This window comes from Saimiri boliviensis, chromosome 8 (genome assembly GCF_048565385.1).
Source record: "Saimiri boliviensis isolate mSaiBol1 chromosome 8, mSaiBol1.pri, whole genome shotgun sequence".
Taxonomy (NCBI): domain Eukaryota; kingdom Metazoa; phylum Chordata; class Mammalia; order Primates; family Cebidae; genus Saimiri; species Saimiri boliviensis.
Window position 1 is genome coordinate 18,928,598 of NC_133456.1, and position 20,407 is coordinate 18,949,004.

The following is a 20,407-nucleotide window of genomic DNA, read 5'->3' on the forward strand; positions in this document are numbered from 1 at the left end:
CAAGAATGGTGATACAGGGCCCCCAGTCCCCTGCCTGAAATCCCTGGAACCAACTGTGTTTTGGAATTAAGAGTTTTTCTGATTCTTAAGTAGTAAATACCATCTTTTACCATGTATTCTGTAATGCCCTCAGAAGTGTCTGAGGCAGCCTCGGTATCACAGACTCATGTGTCCTCAGCAAAATATATGTCTAGTCCAGGGTTTCTCAGCCTTGACCCTGTTGATATCTTGGAGCCAAATAATTTGTTGTTGCAGGGACCTATCCAGTGGGGGCAAAATCACCCCAGTTAAGAATCAGTGGGCTGGACACAGTGGCTCATGCCTGTAATTCCAGCTCTTTGGGAGGCTAAGCCAGGTGGATCGCTTGTACTCAGGAGTTCAAGACCAGCCTGGGCAACATGTGAAAACTCATCTCTACAAAAATTAGCTGGGCGTGGTGACACATACCTGTAATCCCAGCTACTTGGGAGGCTGAGGTGGGAAGATGGCTTGAGCCCTGGACAGGGAGGTTGGAGTGAGCTGAGATTGTACCACTGCACTCCATCCAGTCTCATATAAATTGAAATTGCTGATTAGTTTTGGTGTCAAATTTGACACCAATGTATATAGTATATATACTATAGAGTATATATATATATATATATATATATATATATATATATGGTATATATAGTATAGTGTGTATATATTATAGTGTTTGTGTGTGTGTGTACATATATATATACACACACACACACACACACACATATATAGAGAGAGAGAGTGTGTGAGTGTGTGTGTGTGTGTGTGTGTGTCGAGTGCAGTGGCTCACACCTGTTAATCCTGGCACTTTGGGAGGCTGAGGCAGGCAGATCATCTGAGGTCAGGAGTTCGAAACCAGTCTGGCCAACATGGTGAGACTCTGTCTCTTCTAAAAGTACAAAAAAATTAGCTGGGTGTGGTGGCACACCTGGAATCCCAGCTACCCAGGAAGCTGAGGCAGGAGAATTGCCTGAATCCAGGAGGTGGAGGTTGCAGCGAGCCAAGATTGTGATACCGTACTCCAGCCTGGGTGACAAAGTGAGACTTGACTCTGTCTCACAAAAGAAAAAAAAAAAAAAAAAAAAATATATATATATATATATATATATATATATATATATAAAATGTGTGTGTGTGTGTGTATACATATATACACGTGTGTATATATGTGTATGTATATATGTGTATATACACACACACAACATCCTTGTACCTACCACTCAGCCCAGAATTTTATCGGTACCTCTGAAGTCCCCATCTGCTATGCCCCATCTTATCCTTCTCTTCTTCTTTCCCAATATCCTTCTTTCCCAATATCCACCATACTGAATGCTGTGTTTTTATTGTAATTTTATAACATATCTATTCATCCTCAAATATATATGGTTTAGCATGCCTGTTTGGGAATCTTTCATGAATGGAATTTTGCTGTCTGCATTTTTTTCTATATGTTTTCCACTCAGCTTTCTACTTTTGAGATTTGTTGATGTATATGCTGTAGTTTGTTCACTTTCACTGCTGTATGTTGCCACACTGTAAATATACTGCAATTTATTTAACCAGTCTCCTATCTATAGACATTTGGATTGTTTTCATGAATAATGCTGCTGTGGATAATCTTGAACATACATATTACTGGACATGTTCAAGTATTTCTCTAGGGCAAAGCTTCTCAAACTTTAGGTGATCCATTCGTTTAGTTTTTGAATTGCTAATTAGAATCACCTGGGAAGCTTAATAAATTTGTGTTCACACTCCATCTCATTCCAGTTGAATCAGCAGTCATCATCTTTAAGGGCTTACCCTGGGTATCAGTTTTGATTTTGTTTTTAATTTTTTTAATGACCCAGATGATTCCAATGTGCAGCCCATATTAAAAACCACTGCACTGGTGGGTTATGAAATCTGTATAGTGGATGATACTAAATGAAAGAGAATAATCAGTATTGTGCACACAGTAAAAAAGTTGTCTTATGAAACAATTTGTTTTAGTTATGTATATACTGAGTCAGGATATAAAATGTATTTCTTGGTTTGGATCCTAGTCAAAGATTTAAAGGTCATTCAGAGGTATATATTTAGGAGTAGAATTGCTGGGTTACAGGCTGTTCCCGTGTGTGACTTGACTAGGTTTGTCAGATTGTTTTCTACAAGTTTTTAGTGTATATTCTCACCCACAGTAAATGAGAGTTCCCATTGCTGAACACCCTCAGCAATTCTGGGAGGGGTGAAAGAGTGGCTCATTGTGGTTTTAATTTGCCTTTCTCTGATTACTCAAAAAACCGAGCATCTTTTCAGGTTAATTGACCATTCATATGTGCTTTCTATGAAATATCTGTTCAAAAGAAATTACTGTTCAGTATCTGTATTAGTCCATTTTCACACCACTGATAAAGACATACCTGAGACTGGGTAATTTATACAAGAAAAAGAGTTCATTGGACTTTAAGTTCCACATGGCTGGGGAGGCCTCATAATCATGGCAGAAGGCAAGGAGTAGCAAGTCACATCCTACATGGAAGACAGCAGGCAAAGAGAGAGATCTTGTGCAGGGAAACCCGCTTTTAAAACCAGGATATCTTGTTAGACTTATTCACAGTCATGAGAACAGCACAGGCCCCCATGATTCAATTACCTCCTGCTGGCTCCCCCCCACTACATTTGAGAATTCAAGATGAGATTTGGGTGGGGACACAGCCAAACCATATTAAGGTCTTTAATCCATTTGTCTACTGGGTTGTTAGTTTTTTTGTTTTCTATTGATAAACATTCCTTATAGTCTGTATACTAATCATTTGTCAGTTATATGATGTTAAAGATAGTCTTCCAGGATGTGATTTGCCTTTTCACCCTTTCAGTAGTATCTTTTAAGGAATAGAAGTTATTTTGATATGGTGGAATTAATCAATTTATCTTTTTTATGGTTTGAGCTTCTTTTTTTTTTTTTGAGGTGGAGTTTCACTTTTGTTGCCCAGGCTGGAGGGCAATGGCATGATCTTGGCTCACTGCAACCTCTGCCTTAGGTCCAAGCAATTCTCCTGCCTCAGCCTCCCGAGTAGCTGGGATTACAGGCATGTGCCACTATGCCCAGATAATTTTGTATTTTTTAGTAGAGACGGGGTTTCTCCATCTTGGTCAGGCTGGTCTCGAACTCCTGACCTCAAGTAATCCGCCTGCCTCGGCCTCTCAAGGTGCTGGAATTACAGGCATGAGCCACTGTGCCCCACTGAGCTTTTTGTTTTTAAAGAAATTTTTGCTTAACTTGGGGTCATAAAGACATTCTCCTATATTTCTTCTATAGTTTGCCTTTTACATTTTAAATCTTTGAACTATCTGGATTTTATTTTATTTATTTTTTTTTATTTTTATTTTTTTGAGACAGAGTTTCGCTCTTGTTACCCAGGCTGGAGTGCAATGGCGCGATCTCGGCTCACCGCAACTTCCGCCTCCTGGGTTCAAGCAATTCTCCTGCCTCAGCCTCCTGAGTAGCTGGGATTACAGGCACACGCCACCATGCCCAGCTAATTTTTTGTGTTTTTAGTAGAGACGGGGTTTCACCATGTTGACCAGGATGGTCTCGATCTCTTGACCTCGTGATCCACCCACCTTGGCCTCCCAAAGTGCTGGGATTACAGGCTTGAGCCACTGTGCCCGGCCGATTTTTTTTTTTTTTTTTAAGAAAGAACACGTATAATCATAGTACATTAAATTGTAAACTACTTGTTTATAGTTAGCTAATAAATATTTTCTCCATATGTAGGATATTCAGTTAGAAGCCAAGGGGTGGGGGTGGGATGTAATACATAGGCTGAAAAGAGTAGGGATTAGTTGAAAATCAACATAGAAAGTGTCAAAGGCCCCCCAGGACTCCTCCTTTACACCCTACACATCCATCTAAATGTAACCCCCATCCTCTGGAAGGAAAAAAGAACAAACTGACATTTACGTTTATTTCCAGAGAAATTAAACCAGAGAATCCTCTGTTCTTATCAAGGCAGTCAGGAAAAGTTGAAGCACTAGAATAAAAAAGGTGACTTCCAGGCCGGGCGCGGTGGCTCAAGCCTGTAATCCCAGCACTTTGGGAGGCCGAGGAGGGTGGATCACGAGGTCAAGAGATCAAGACCATCCTGGTCAACACAGTGAAACCCCATCTCTACTAAAAATACAAAACATTAGCTGGGCATGGTGGTACGTGCCTGTAATCCCAGCTACTCAGGAGGCTGAGGCAGGAGAATTGCCTGAACCCAGGAGGCGGAGGTTGCGGTGAGCCGAGATCGCGCCATTGCACTCCAGCCTGGGTAACAAGAGCGAAACTCCATCTCAAAAAAAAAAAAAAGGTGACTTCCATGAAAGTCACATTTTAAACTCTTTTCCCCATCCTGCTTTCAGAATACTTGTAGCCTCCTGACTCATAGCCCTCATACAGGAGATTGAAAGATTATTCTCTGGATAAACAATTGCGTGGGGAAAAAAATACTTTAGGTACCTTGCATACTTTCCTTATCTTTAGTGTTAAGGCTGGCTTATCTCCCAGTTAGCTTTTTAGTACTTTTCTGAGTAGACAGTAAAGGATCACTAGACATTTATGAAAAACCCTTCTAAATGAGAGGGAGAGTCCAAAACAATAGGGATAAAGATAGGAACTTAAATAAGACAGTGTAAGGAGAAAACCCCAGCCTGTGCATACACATGTACTGGATAATCTCTAAAGAGAGGAGATAAATGAATCCATGAAACAAGAAAAGGGTTGTCAGAGAAAGAATGATCAGAGAACAGTGAAAAACAGTTCTTGGAATATGAACATTTAAAATTGCCAAAACAAACAAAAGGTAGCAATAGAAGGAAGAGTGAAAGATAATCAAGAAAATTCTCCCAGCTAGAGCCTGTAATCTCAGCACTTTGGGAGGCCCAGGCGGATGGATCACTTGAAGTCAGAAGTTCAAAACCATCCTGGACAACATGGTGAAACTCCATCTCTACTAAGAATACAAAAATTAGCTGGGCATGGTGGCACATGCCTGTAGTTGTGCCACTGCATTCCAACCTGGGTGACAGAGCAAAACTCTGTCTCAACTTAAAATGAAAAGAAAAGAAAATTCTCCCAAAGAATTAAACAGAAATACAAAGATGGAAAATATGAGAGAAAAGGTAACAGTTAAAAGATCTAACTAATGACAATTAAGTGCAGGAAACAGCAACTTCTAGTTCTAAAATGGTGGTGTAGAAGCATGCTGGCTTCACTCACTCTGCCCACGCCACCACAGAAAACCAAGAACATGCAGCACTAAGATTGTCACCAGCAATATCCAAGAACTCAATTATGAGAAGGAGACAGTTATCCGGGCCACAGAGAAATGAAAGAATGCCAAGCTTGCTATACTAATTGGACTTCTGGTCTGCAACACCCCCTCCTCCAGTCTGACTGACACCAAGTCTTGGAAAATCTCCCCCAATTCACAGTTTCTGCACCGGAAAAAGTGAGACTGAGGAGGACAGCCACCTTCCCCACCATCTTGGGTTCCCTGGCAGGAGACCCGTCCCTGCCTTCATCCACAGGAGGCATAGGGAGAAATACTTCAAGGACAGCCAGAGGCAAAGGAGGGAGGTGGGATTGCTATTCCCAGCCTTGGAAACGCTGCTTTAGAACTCAGCCAAAGGAGATGCCAAATCAGAGCAGCCGTTCAGCAACACGTGTTGTAGGATGTTTATTCCACAGCACCCTTGGACAAGAACCCTAAGCTACCCTTCCTGTACTGCCACCAGAATATCACACTGGGGACTCCTTTCTCCCATTTAGGATGGGCTGCATTCTGCTAGAACCAAGGCAAACCTGGGTTTATTTTGCCTTTTAGTGCTGAAAAGGAGGCAGCAATCTAGCACGGGGATGGGGAAAAGAAAGAAAATCAATGGGTAAATTATAGAGAATCTCTAAGCAAACATATCCAATAAAAACCAGAATAAATATCCTCATACTTTTTTGAAAAATGGTTTAAAATTTTCCAAATTTAATGAAAACTGTAAACCCACAGATTCAAGAAATTTAACAAAATTTGGGCATAGGAAACATGAAAACGACCCCAAGTCTTAGAGTAATCAGATTGTTTAAAACCAGATGGGGCTGGGTGCAGTGACTCACACCTCTCATCCTAGAATTTGGGGAGGCCAATGTGGGAGGATCACTTGAGCCCAGGAGTCGGAGTTTGAGACCAACCTGGGCAACATGGCCAAACCCCATCTCTACCGAAAAAAAAAAAATAGAAAAATTATCTGGGCATGGTGGTGTGAGCTGGGAGAATTGCTTGAGGCCAGAGGTTGAGACTTTAGTCAGCTGAGATCATACTACTGCACTATAGCCTGGGTGTCAGAGCGAGACCCTGTTTCAAACCAAAAAAAAAAAAAGAGAACACAGTGATAGAGAAAATTTTAAAAGCTACCAGAAGAAAAGACTCATTATATGTAAAGGACAAAGATAGAGCAATCACAGACTTTATGTAAGTAACAGTGCAAGCCAGAAGACAAAGAACAACATCTCTAAAGTATTTAAAGAGAAAAAAATCTGTCAGCCTAGAATTCTATAGTGAAAGTGTCTTTCACAAAACAAAGGAGGAGGCCAGGCGAGGTGGCTCACGCCTGTAATCCTAGCACTTTGGGAGGCCGAGGCAGGCGGATCACGAGCTCAGGAGATCAAGACCATCTGGCCAACGTGGTGAAACCCCGTCTCTACTAAAAATACACAAAAATTAGCTGGGTGTGGTGGCGCACGCCTGTAGTCCCTCTACTTGGGAGGCTGAGGCAGGAAAATTGCTTAAACCCAGGAGGCAGAGATTGCAGTGAGCCGAGATCACTCCACTGCACTACAGCCTGGGCGACAGTGCAAGACTCCATATCAAAAAAAAAAGAAAAAAAAAAAGAAAAGGAGGAAACAGACTTTTAAATGTGTAAAAGCTGAAAGAGTGTATCACCAGCAGACATACTACAAAAAAGTGTTAAAACTAAGCCCTTGAGGCAGAAGTAAAGTGATGTCAGATGGAAATGTGGACTTACAGAAAGGACTGAAAAGCACTGGGAAGTAGTACATCTCCTGACCTTTATGGCACCAGGATTGGTTTCACGGAAGACAATTTTTCCACAGACCCAGCGGTGTGGGGGAATGGCTTCCAGATGAAACTGTTCCACCTGAAGTCATCAGACGTTAGATTCTTATAAGGAGCACACAACCTAGATCCCTCACATGTGCAGTTCACAATAGGGTTTACACTATGAGAAACTAATGCCACTGCTGATCTGACAGGAGGCGGAGCTCAGGCGGTGATGCTCGCTCACCTGCCACTCACTTCCTGCTGTGCAGCCTGGTTCCTAACAGGCCTTAGAGTGGTAACCAGTCCATGGCCTGGGGGGTTGGAACCCCTGTGGTATGGGTTCTTTCTTATCTAAATTTCTTTGAAAGATAATGATTTGAGTTTTTAAGAAACAAAGCACTGATATACCTTGTAACATGGATGAATCCCAAAAACGTGAAGTAAAAAAAAGTCATTCACAAAAGACTGCATATTTTATGGTTCCATTTATATTAATGACCAGAACAGGCAAACCTGTGGAGAAAAAGTAGATTAGTGGTTGCCTGAGGTTTGGAGTGGGTCAGGGGCTGAAGTGGGGGGTAATTGCCATTAGGTACAAGGTTTCTTTTGGGTATGATAAGTTAGATTGTGATTATGATCACACAACTCTAAATATACTAAAACTCATTAACATGTACAATTTAAAGAGGTGAACATTATGGTATGTAAAGAGATACAGCTTGGGAAACAACTGAGTAGATAAAAGGGAATCTCAAAAAATATTTAGTCCAGCAGAAGGCAGAGAAGATTGATAAAAACAGACCTACCTACAGGAAATCTACTTTAAAACATAAAGCCACAAAATAGGTCAAAAAAAAGGATAGGAAAAGGTGTGCCGACAATTCAGAGAAACCTGAACTGGCTGTATATACAGCAGACAAACTAGATTTTAGAGCTAAAAAATACTATCAATGATAATAAGGAAGGTTGTTATTCCATAATAAGGCCCATTCATTAAGATGATATAATGGAACTAACTATGTACCTAATAACAGAGTTTCAAAATTCACGAAGCAAAAACTGAGAGGATTTCAAGAGGAAACAAATTCCATTATAATTGGAGATTCCAATACACTTCTCTCAGTAACTGGTAGAACAAATAGACAAAAAATTAGTAAGGATATATAAAATTTAAACATAACTGTCAGCCAACTTGACCTAATATGCATTTATAGAACACTCTACCCAGTAACAGCAGAATATACATTCTCTTTAAAGACACATGAAGTGTCTTTAAGAACTTTTTTAAATTCTTAAAAATGTTGGCCAGGTGTTTTGGCTCACACCTGTAATCCTAGCACTTTGGGAGACTGAGGCGGGCAGATCACTTGAGGTCAGAAGTTCAAGACCAGCCTGGCCAACAAGGTTTAACCCCGTCTCCACTAAAAATATAAAAATTAACAGGATGTGGTGGCAGGCACCTGTAATCCCAGCTCCTTGGGAGGCTGAGGCAGGAGAATCGCTTGAACCTGTAAGGCAGAATCTTCAGCGAGCTGAGATCACACCACTGCACTCCAGCCTGGGTGACAGCGTGAGACTCCTCTCTAAATAAATAAATGATTGAATGAATGATTTAAATCATACAAAGTGTGTTCTTGTGACCACAGTATAATTCAATTAGAAATCAGTCACTAGAAGGTCTCTGGAAATACTTGGAAAGTAAAGAAAGCACTTCACAAATAAATAAAAAAGATATTTAGAAAATATGTTAAGCTGAGTGAAAATTCAAAACATCAGTATTTTTAGGATACTGCTAAAGCAGCACTTAGTGGAAGATTTATAGTATTGAACACCATATTCGAAGAAAAGAGATTTTAAATAATTGACTTTAAGCCATCTTAATAAACTAGAAGGGAAGAGCAAATGAAATCCAAAGTAAGTAGAACAAAGGAAATAATAAAAAGAAAAATGGGAATAAATGAAATGGGGGGAGGGGGAAAGGCAGCAGAGAAAATCACTGCAACCAAATTAGATTCATTTAGAATATTAATAAAATGGATAAACTTGTAGCCAGATGGGCAGTGGTGAGGAGAGACAAATTACCTGTATTGAAAATGAGAGAGGTGGTGGCACCCCTACAGATTTTATAGATATTAAAAACATAAACTAATGGTATGAACAAATATGTACCAATAATTTTCTCTCTCTCTCTCTCTTTTTTTTTTTGGAGAAGGAGTCTTGCTCTGTTGCCTGTGCTGGAGTGCAGTGGTGTGATCTTGACTCACTGCCTCTGCCATCTCTTGGGTTCAAGCAATTCTCCTGCCTCAGCCTCCCGAGTAGCTGGAATTATAGGCATGCACCACCACACCCAGCTAATTATTGTATTTTTAGTAGAGACAGGGCTTCACCATGTTGGCCAGGCTGATCTCGAACTCCTGAGCTCAAGTGGTACCCCCCACCTTAGCCTCCCAAAGTGCTGGGGTTACAGGTGTGAGCCACTGTGCCTGGCCAGTGTTAAAATCTTAGCACGATTTTAGCAATTGGAATCCGACAGTGTATAAAAAGGGTAATACATCATGACCAAGTGGATTTCGTTGGTTTAATGTTTGAAAATCGATAGATGTTACTTACTATATTAATAGAATAGAAAGGATAGGCCATATGTTTGTCTCAATATATGTAGAAATAGCATTTGACAAAATCTAATATCCATTTCTGATATAATTGTTCAGCAAACTTGGAATAGAAGAAAATACCTTTAGTCTCATAAAGGACACCTTTTAAAAACCTACCACTAGCATTGAACTTAAGGGTAAAAATGAGAATTTTCCTCTTAGATCAGGAAAAATAATATTCCTCTTTATCCACTTTTATTCAACAATGTACTAAAGGGTCCAGCTAGTGCAGTAAGGTAAAATTAAAAAAAAATTTTTTTTTTTAAAGAAAATGAATAAAAGAAATCCAGATTGGAAAGAAGTAAAGTTGACTTTACCAACAACATAATTGAATTTTTATAGGAAAATTCTATATCTACAAAAATACTAGTGTAAGTAAGTATGATAAGGTTTCAGGATATAAGATTAGTATTCAACAATTGATTGTGTTTCAATATGGCAGCAATGAATGATTAAAACAGAAATGTTTAAACTGCCATTTGCAGTAGCATAAAAAATCAGGAAATACCAAGGCAAAAATCTGATGAAACAGTGACAAATCTGTACACTCTACACTGGTAACTACTTCTCTGTTTTGAATGTGTCCACCAAAGTTCATGTGTTAGAAATTTAATCCCCAGCACAACAGTGTTTAGAAATGGAACCTTAAAGAAGCAGTGAGAGTGGTGGATTCATGTCTTTATTGTGGATGTGAATTGGGTATAAAAGCCAGTTTGGCCCTTTTCTGCTCTCTTTCTTGCAAGGTGATCCCTTCTGCTACGTTATGACACAGCTAGAAGGCCCTCATCAGATGTGGCTTCTTGATCCTTGATCTGGAGGACTTTCCAGCCTCCAGAAGAACTGTGAGCCAAATAAACTGGGTTTTGTTGTTGTTGTTTTGTGTTGTTTTGTTTTTGAGACAGAATCTCGCTCTGTCACCCAGGGTGGAGTGCAGTGACACGATCTCTGCTTACTGAAGCCTCTGCCTCCTGGGTTCAAGTTATTGTTGTGCCACCATACCTGGCTAAAGTTAGTATTTTAGATACAGTGTTTTGCCATGTTGACTAGGCGGGTCTTGAACTCCTGGCCTCATGTGATCTGCCCACCTTGGCCTCCCAAAGTGCTGGGATTACAGGCATGAGCTAATGCTCCCAGCCAGCTTCTATTGTTTATATTAATAAATTGCCTAGACAGTGGTATTCTGATAAAGTGTACCAAACAGATAAAGACAGCTGCAAACACTGCTGAGAGAAATTTTTAAAGACCTAAATAAAGGCAAAGATTTACTTTTTTTTTTTTTTTTTTTGAGACAGTCTCACTCTGTCACCCAGGCTGGAGTGCAGTGACGCAATCTCTGCTTACTGCAGCCACCGCCTCCTGGGTTCAAGTGATTCTTGTGCCACCATACCTGGCTAAAGTTTGTATATTAGATCTTAAAACTTGGTGTTGCTAAGAAATTAAGAAATAGATTCTCAGCCAAGTGCAGTGGCTCATGTCTGTAATCCCAGCATTTTGGGAGACCAAAGCAGGTGGATCACTTGAGGCCAGGAGTTTCAGACCAGCCTGGCCAACCATGATGAAACCCCATCTCTACCAGAAATTACAAAAGTCAGCCATCAGTGGGGTCGGTGGCATATGCCTGTAATCCCAGCTTTTCAGGAGGCTGAGGCAGGAGAATTTCTTGAACCTGGGAGGCAGAGGTTGCAGTGAGCTGAGATCATGCCACTGCACTCCAGCCTGGGCAACAATGAGTCTCCCTCTGAAAAAGGAAAAAAAAGAAATAAATTCTCCCCTAACAGTCATCTGTACATTCATTCTAATTCTAGTCAGAATTTCAACAGGCTTTCTGTAGAAATTAATGAGCTCATTTTAAAATTCATACAGAAATGCAGAGGACCTGGAATACCCAAACAACTTTGACAAAAGAAAAAGAAGACTTACGTAACATAGTTTCGATGCTTATTATAAAATGGCAATAAAATGATCAAAGCAGAGCCTCCAGAGATAGACTCATACACATCCAGACAATTGACTTTTTGTTTTTTGAGACGGAATCTAGCTCTTGTTGCTCGGGCTAGAGTGCAGTGGCACGAACTCAGCTCACTGCAACCTCCGCCTCCCGGGTTCAAGCAATTCTCCTGCCTCAGCCTCCCAGGTAGCTGGAATTACATGCTTGTGCCACCACGCCTGGCTAATTTTTTGTATTTTTAGTAGAGACAGGGTTTCTCCATGTTGGTCAAGCCGATCTTGAACTCCTGACCTCAGATGATCCACCTGCCTCGGCCTCCCACAGTGCTGAGATTACAGGCGTGAGCCACCCCACCCAGCCTGACAATTGACTTTCAACAGAGGCTCTAAACAAAAACCAAAATGGCATTGGCCTTCTAAATAGCAACTGAAAATGCTGAGGGTAAAAAAAACACATTTCCAACCTAAATATATTTATATATATATGTATATATAATTAGTCAGGAACTGTCAACTAAAGGGATAAATCAAGAGGAGGGAAAACATAAGACCTGGAAAATAGATTCCAGTACAGGTAAGAGTAAGGGGATGTCATAGGACAGTAACTGTGCAGGAAGCCTAGGCATGAGATTAAAGCAGGAACAGCTGAGAGGGAAGGGGTGGGGGTGGGAGGGAAGGAACTGATGTGTTGGAATTTACAGAGAATAATATTGATAGGTGTGTGGCAGAAATGTTCCAGAAATAATTTACAATCAGGCCATAGAAAAACTGAGTAGTTTTTAAATGTGGCGATTAGTAACTCCACTAAAAAGGAAGGATTAGGGTGGCACAAAAAAGAGAGGTGGCCTTCTAAACTACTTGTCTTCACAGTGTGTATTATCTTCGGAGTCATTGTAATGCAAATCTTACTTCCCATTGAATGTAGCTGAGTAGAAATTGGGTTTGCTATGTTTGCTGTCCACATTGCTCAGGATCTGAGATGTAGCCATATGTGAAAGAACTGGTGTCCTAAGCGGGTGTCTTTTCTGCATGTGCCCTGTTATTCAGGTCACTCCATGTGCCTCCTCATCAGGATAGTGTTTGGTTGTCTCCAGCCCTGCTCTATGGCAGGACAGTATGCTTTACTTCATTTACCAGTTTCCTATTAGCCGGTGTTTTTAGGGGAAATCTTTTCTAGAATAACTTTGATCCTAATATGTTTTAGGAAAAATACAAACATACTAGGCCAGGCGTGGTGGTTCATGCCTATAATCCCAGCATTTTGGGAGGCCGAGGCAGGTGGATCACCTGAGGTCAGGAGTTCGAGATCAGCCTGACCAACATGGTGAAACCCCAACTCTACTAAAAATACAAAAATTAGCCAGGTGTAATGGTACGCATCTGTAACCCCAGCTACTCAGGAGGCTGAGGCAGGAGAATTGCTTGAACCTGGGAAGCAGAGGTTGCAGTGAGCTGAGATCGAGCCATTGCACTCCAGCCTGGGCAACAAGAGCAACACTCCATCTCAAAAAAAAAAAAAGACACATAAAAAACCAACAATAATTAAAGTACCTTTACTAGTCTTGTTTAAATAGGCTGATTCTTTTTCTTTTTTTTCTGATGCCCTCTAGGAAGTAAAAAGAAAGAAAAGGAACGGCCAGAAATTTCTCCTCCATCTGATTTTGAACACACTATCCATGTTGGCTTTGATGCTGTTACTGGAGAATTCACTGTAAGTTTACCTGGTTCGGGCCTATTTATAACATTTAAAATAGCACTCAAACATTTTCCTTCATTACTAAATTTGAAATTAACACTTCAGGCTGGTCTCACATCTGTAATCCCAGTACTTTGGGAGACCAAGCTGGGCGGATCACTTGAGGTCAGGAGTTTGAGACAAGCCTGGCCAACATGGTGAAACACCATCTCTACTAAAAATACAAAAAAACATTAGCCAGGAGTGCTGTTGTGCATCTGTAATCGCAGCTACTTAGGAGGCCAAGGCAAGAGAATTGCTTGAATGCAGGAAGCGGAGATTGCAGTGAGCTGAGGCCACGCCATTGCACGCCAGCCTACGCAAGAAAAGCGAAATTCTGTCTTAAAAAAACTAACAAGGCCGGGCTCAGTGGCTCAAACCTGTAACCCCAGCACTTTGGGATGCTGAGGCAGGCGTATCACAAGGTCAGGAGTTCGAGACCAGCCTGGCCAACATGATGAAACCTAGTCTCTGTTAAAAATACAAAAATTACCTGGGCATGGTGGCGCGTGCCTGTAATCCCAGCTGCTTAGGAGGCTGAGGCAGAAGAATAGCTTGAACACAGGAAATGGAGGTTGCAGTGAGCACTGAGATCGTGCGTCCAGCCTAGGCGTTGCTCTCCAGCCTAGGCGACAGAGTGAGACTCCAACTCAAACAAAACAAAAAAATAAATTAACATTTTTATCCATATGTTAACTATGAATTCTTAAAGCTTTTTGCTGTTTAAAAAAGTGTTAGTGGTTGGATATATTGTTTTCCTAGAGAGCAGAGCCTATTATGGTTACCCAAAACAGACTTAGAAAAAATAGAACTTTAGAAAACGAGATCCTTTAGAATTTAGTCAAAAGTTATACTCAGAGGATTGGTTTGTTTTGTCTATTTTGTCATTTATCTCTGGAAATTAATTTTATTGGATCAATTTAAACCATAACTAATTTCTGAATATCTGTTTGTTAGGGCATGCCAGAACAGTGGGCTCGATTACTACAGACCTCCAATATCACCAAACTAGAGCAAAAGAAGAATCCTCAGGCTGTACTGGATGTCTTAAAGTTCTACGACTCCAACACAGTGAAGCAGAAATACCTGAGCTTTACTCCTCCTGGTAAGACAATGGCATAAGGCTGAATCAGATGGAGATTTGTGAAGCACTTGTAGATAAAAAGATTCTTCTGGAAAAATTAAAAGCTAAACTGTGGTTCTTGTCCATACTTTTTTTCCCTGGATAGATTCTACCTTCTATAGACTGATCCAGGGCAGTTCTGAAGCATAATTTGGATCTGTGAATTATATTAATATCATAGGTTTGCAGAAATGGGAATTGATGAATATTTTGGCTTTTTGTTTATTTGGTTTTTTATCCTCTTTGTTTTTTATTTTATTTTTTTCACTCCTCACTGCTTTTAAATGACTTCCAGCAATCAAAAGAGAAGGTGCTGATTGATAGACATGTTTATGCTAGATACTTATTGTTAGTGGGATAAGAGGAAGGTTGTTTTGCACAGATTTGAACTAAAAAATGTTTAGGTCCACTCAAAAAACTGAAAACTCGTAAGTATGCAGATAATAGAATATATGTATTTTAATATATAAAATAGATAAATCATATATAAAATAAGCATTAGAACTAAAAGGATTTATACCTCAGAATTGGAATATCTGGAATATTATCTATGTAGTGAAATTGGGTTTGATTTACTTTGTTTTCCCAGTTGCTCAGTATCTGAGATACACGCTTATCTATGAAAGAACCAGTGCCCTAAGAATTGGTGTAGTGGATTTTTAAAAATAGTTTGTTCAAATAAAGATCAGAATAAAGTTCACACATTGCAGTTGGTTGATAGCTCTTGAATCTCTTTTGATCTTTAGGCTTCCGCTCCCACACACCGGTTCATGCTGTCTTTTCTTGAAGTTTGTTAAAGAAACAAGATCATTTGTCCTGTTTTCCTCAGTTTAGATTTTGCTCACTAGATTCTCAGGATGTCATCTTTAAGTGTGTTTCTCTGTCTCTGAAGTCATACATGTGGTTTTCAAACACAGTATGATTGAGAAAAACCATGCGTGTGATTTTAATTGATGATGCTTAATGTTTGCATCCTCACAGAAATAAAGGCCATGCTCAAGGAAGAAATGGAAATCTTTTTGCAAGTGATCTTGACCTTTTTTGTTTAGTCTAGTACACCCTTAGGAAAAGGTCTGACATGTTCCTAGAACTTTTGTATCAACCAGCAAGTCTACAGATTAGTAATTTTTTTTTGAAAATCAATGATTGGCCACAAAATAGTAGCTTATTTTCATCTAGTACACATACTTTGTGTGTGTGTGTGTGTGTGTGTGTGTGTGCACGCTCAAGTGTGTATGTGTTTATGTGTATGTGTATATATATATATATGTCTCTGGGCATTTTTAAAAGAAAAACAAAACTGTCAAAATTTTACTTTGCACAATTGTCATTGTCTTAATGGTTTCATTAAGTTCCTCAGTCAACAGTTTTCTGGAAAAAGCATCTTTATGAATAAATTTGTTTTGTTTTAATAAATACAGATTGATAGGTATAGTTTCAAATAAATTTTGATAGCTTTGTTGAGGCATAATTTACATGCAATACAGTTCATCCATCAGTTCATCACTGATCTTTAGTAAATTTATAGTTTCATTTAGATTTCAGATTCATTACCTTGCTCTTACATAAATTTTTTTTTAATGGGGTTTCACCACATTGGCCAGTATGGTCTCAATCTCCTGACCTCGTGATCCACCCACCTCAGCCTCCCAAAGTGCTAGGATTACAGGCTTGAACTGCCACGCCCAGCCAGTCTTATATCAATTCTTATTTGACTACTTGGGTTGTCAGTTTTCTCAAGAATTAATTAAACTTGAAATCAGTTTAAGAACATTTGCTTTCTCTATTTTATTTTTTTCCTTTTGTCGTATAAAAGTGCCATTTCGGCCGGGCGCGGTGGCTCAAGCCTGTAATCCCAGCACTTTGGGAGGCCGAGGCGGGTGGATCACGAGGTCAAGAGATCGAGACCGTCCTGGTCAACATAGTGAAACCCCGTCTCTACTAAAAATACAAAAATTAGCTGGGCATGGTGGCGCTTGCCTGTAATCCCAGCTACTCAGGAGGCTGAGGCAGGAGAATTGCCTGAACCCAGGAGGCGGAGGTTGCGGTGAGCCGAGATCGCGCCATTGCACTCCAGCCTGGGAAACAAGAGCGAAACTCCGTCTCAAAAAAAAAAAGTGCCATTTCTTGAATTGCTAACATTATATTTTGTTTCATATTCAGAGAAAGATGGCTTCCCTTCTGGAACACCAGCAGTAAGTTAATGATATTATTTCCTGTAGCTCTTGTTCTAATTTAGGTTACGCAAGACAAATCTCAGTTTTTATTTTGCTTTCTAAAATAAATTACCAGCCATCAAAAGTGAATAACTACTTAATAGGTGTTTTTAGCCACTGATTAGTTGAAGAAGCTATATTAAATAGAAATTCCTTGATATGATACTTAATCTAACTAAAATTTATAATGACCTTCAGAACTGTTTAGCTACTTTTGGTAATGTTAACATATAGAAGCGTGAGTACAAAAAACTTGCTAGCATATATTTTCCTCTCTACCTTGCAGTTCTTCTGCTACTATTTTACTGAATATAGACTATGGAAAGGTACTGAATAGTTGAAACTTATCAGTCTTCAGAGTTATCTAAAACTAAGTTATCACATAAACACAGTCACTTCTTGGAAGTAGTTAGTTTTATTTGCAGTTCCTCAATTGGGAGGAAACAGTCTCCTGGAGTTTTATATTATATTTTATTTATTTATTTTGAGACGGAGTCTCGCTCTGTCACCCAGGCTGGAGTACAGTGATGTGATCTTGGCTTACTGCAACCTCTGCCTCTTGGGTTCAAGCGATTCTCCTGCCCTAGCCTCCCGAGTAGCTGGGATTACAGGTGCACACCACCACACCCAACTAATTTTTTTGTATTTTTAGTAAAGATGGGGTTTCACCATGTTGGCCAGGCTTGTCTCAACCTCTTGACCTCAGGTGATCCACCCACCGTGGCCTCCCAAAGTGCTGGGATTACAGGTGTGAGCCACTGCACCTGGCCAAATCTGACTATTTTAAATGTCACCAAATGACTCTGACATGCAAAATCTAGAGGATCTTTGATTTGGGTCTCAACAAATAATATTGTTTATTTTCAGGGCATTGTATATGTATGCTTAGGGTAAATAGTACTTTATTTAAAATATTTGGTATTCACCATATATGTTTCATAAACTTTCTCATAATGTTAGATTATGATTCTGTTCAGTTATATAAATACGAGCTAATGAGGTTTAATGGTTTTGAAATGAGCTATCAAAGAAGTAAACTTTTTGAAGTATGTTCAAAAAGGGAGACAGTCACACATAAGCCTATTTGACTTGCTTTCCTTACTTTGCTCATAATAAATGCAGTTGAATGCCAAGGGATCAGAAACATCAGCAGTAGTGACAGAGGAAGATGATGATGATGAAGAAACTGCTCCTCCTGTTATTGCCCCACGACCAGATCATACAAAATCAGTGAGTGTTTGATCAGTGAACTAGGCTGTGTGTTGTGCATGTGTGTTTTAAAAAACAGCAGTCTGTATTTGACTTACAGTGACTGGTTTTGAAAAGCCCTCAAGTTTAAAATAGTTTTAGTATGGCGAAGTTGAACTAAGAGATCTGTAACCAAAGAACACTAAGAGATCTATACCCAAAGAACACTCAACCAAAAACTAGTTTTCTGAAGATTAAAATGTGATGTGTCTTTAAAAGTTAACATATTGGCCAGGCTCAGTGGCTCACACCTGTAATCCCAGCACTTTGGGAGGCCAAGGTGGGCAGATCACCTGAGGTCAGTGAAACCAGCCTGGCCAACATGGTGAAACCCCAACTCTACTAAAAATACTTAAAAAAAAAAAAAAAAAATGTTAACATGCTTATCACTGGGCTTTTTTCTTTCTATAGTACACCTTTTCCAAAGGGTTCATCTGTTTCCCAAGCTTTCTCTGTTTGTCTCAATGTAGGTAACTACTAAATCAAATACATAGATCTTTCCTCTTACCCAGATTATGCATTTTAATCTTCCATGTTACACTTCTCTCAAAGCCTTGATGTTATTCAAAAGGCAATTGAGAATGGAATTCCTAACCAGGTAAGGGAGAGTTTTTTAAATGATGACCTTAAATGGAGCCAAGAAAAGAGGAATGACTGCAACTGCCATTCTGCTCCCTGCACTGATGTAAGTAGGGTGTTGGGAAGGTGCTATGCCACCGCAGGCAGGCAGAGCCCTGAGGACTGCCTCTGGATTCTGAGCTGATGGCAGAGGACTCCCATGTTTTTTATCTGTTAGACCTGGCTGTTTGAAATGAAATGGGTGGCAGGCATTGTAATTGTGTAAAAATTTTGGGGGGAATTAATAATAGTTCTTTCAACATCAAGGTTTCTGTTATTTTGCATTTTAATTACATTTGTAGTAAAAACATTTTAACCTGTGCTTTTTGATACATTGTTACATCATTTTAGATCTTGACATACTTAAATTTCATTCATGGACCTGCTGTTTTTCTAGACAACTTTTCAAATGTATACATGCTATGACAAAGAAAAATGTTTCACATTTATTCTTAGTTACACATCTCTTATATCTGAAAATAGTGTTCTTATTATTTAGAACAGTGGAAAAGAGAACTTTGTTCAGGTTAAACATCAAAGAACTGAACAGTGTGCCAGCAAGAATATCTGAAAACATTATTCCTCAAACCTTAGTAATGATCTGTGTCTCCACAGATTTATACACGGTCTGTAATTGACCCTGTTCCTGCACCAGTTGGTGATTCAAATGTTGATGGTGGTGCCAAGTCTTCAGACAAACAGAAAAAGAAGACTAAGATGACAGATGAAGAGATTATGGAGAAATTAAGTATGTCATCTACATTTTACATCGTTGTTAAATTGTTAACAGCTCTTAAACTATTTGGCCCAGATGGATTTGAAGTTACACCTTACATTGTGACTTAAAGTATAAACAGATTGTTTTCTTATAGCAACAATAGCTTCAGTTACAATCTAATGATGTCACTGGGTGCTGTGGCTCACACCTGCAATTCCAGAACTTTGGGAGGCTGGGGCGGACGGATCATCTGAGGTCAGGCATTTGAAACCAGCCTAGCCAACATGGTGAAACCCCATCTCTACTAAAAATACAAAAATTAGCCAAGTATGGTGGCACAAGCCTGTAATCCCAGGTACTTGGAGGCTGAGGCAGGAGACTCACTTGAACCCAGGAGGTGGAGGTTGCAGTGAGCCAAGATTGTGCCACTGGCCAGGTGTGGTGGCTCACTCCTGTAATCCTAGCGCTTGCAGGGGCCAAGGTGGGCGGATCATGAGGTCAAGAGATCAAGACCATCCTGGCCAACATGGTGAAACCCCATCTCTACTAAAACCACAAAAATTAGCTGGTCATGGTGGCGCATGCCTGTAGTCCCAGCTACTCGGGAAGCCAAGGCAGGAGAGTCACTTGAACCTGGGAGTCGGAGCTTGCAGTGAGCCAGGATCATCCCACTTTACTCCAGCCTGGCAACAAAGCGAGACTTTGTCTCAAAAACAAACAAAAACATACAAAGAATGCTTACTGGCCAGGCGCTATGGCTCACACCTATAACCCTAGCACTTTGGGAGACCAAGGTGGGTGGATCACTTGAGGGACTTGAAGTTAGCAAGACCAGCCTGGCCAATATGACAAAACCCCGTCTCTACTAAAAACACAAAAATTAGCCAGGCATCACAGCAGGCGCTTATAATCCCAGCTACTGGGGGGGGCTGAGGCAGGAGAATTGCTTGAACCTGGAAGGCAGAGATTACAGTAAGCCGAGATCGTGCCTCTGCACTTTACCCTGAGTGACAGAGTGAGACTCAGTCTCAAAAAATAATAATCAAAA

General features: G+C 40.1%; 1 protein-coding gene across 3 annotated transcripts in view; it reads left to right on the forward strand.

Annotated features, from left to right (window-relative positions):
- PAK2 (p21 (RAC1) activated kinase 2) overlaps positions 1-20,407 on the forward strand; it is an 80,724-nt gene that overhangs the window by 36,925 nt on the left and 23,392 nt on the right. For all 3 annotated transcript variants that reach the window (XM_003926200.4, XM_074404053.1, XM_074404052.1), the window contains exons 3-7: positions 13,312-13,412; positions 14,394-14,541; positions 16,723-16,754; positions 17,898-18,005; positions 19,257-19,389. In XM_003926200.4, coding sequence (XP_003926249.1) covers positions 13,312-13,412; positions 14,394-14,541; positions 16,723-16,754; positions 17,898-18,005; positions 19,257-19,389 — 522 coding nt within the window. The remainder of the gene's footprint in view (positions 1-13,311; positions 13,413-14,393; positions 14,542-16,722; positions 16,755-17,897; positions 18,006-19,256; positions 19,390-20,407) is intronic.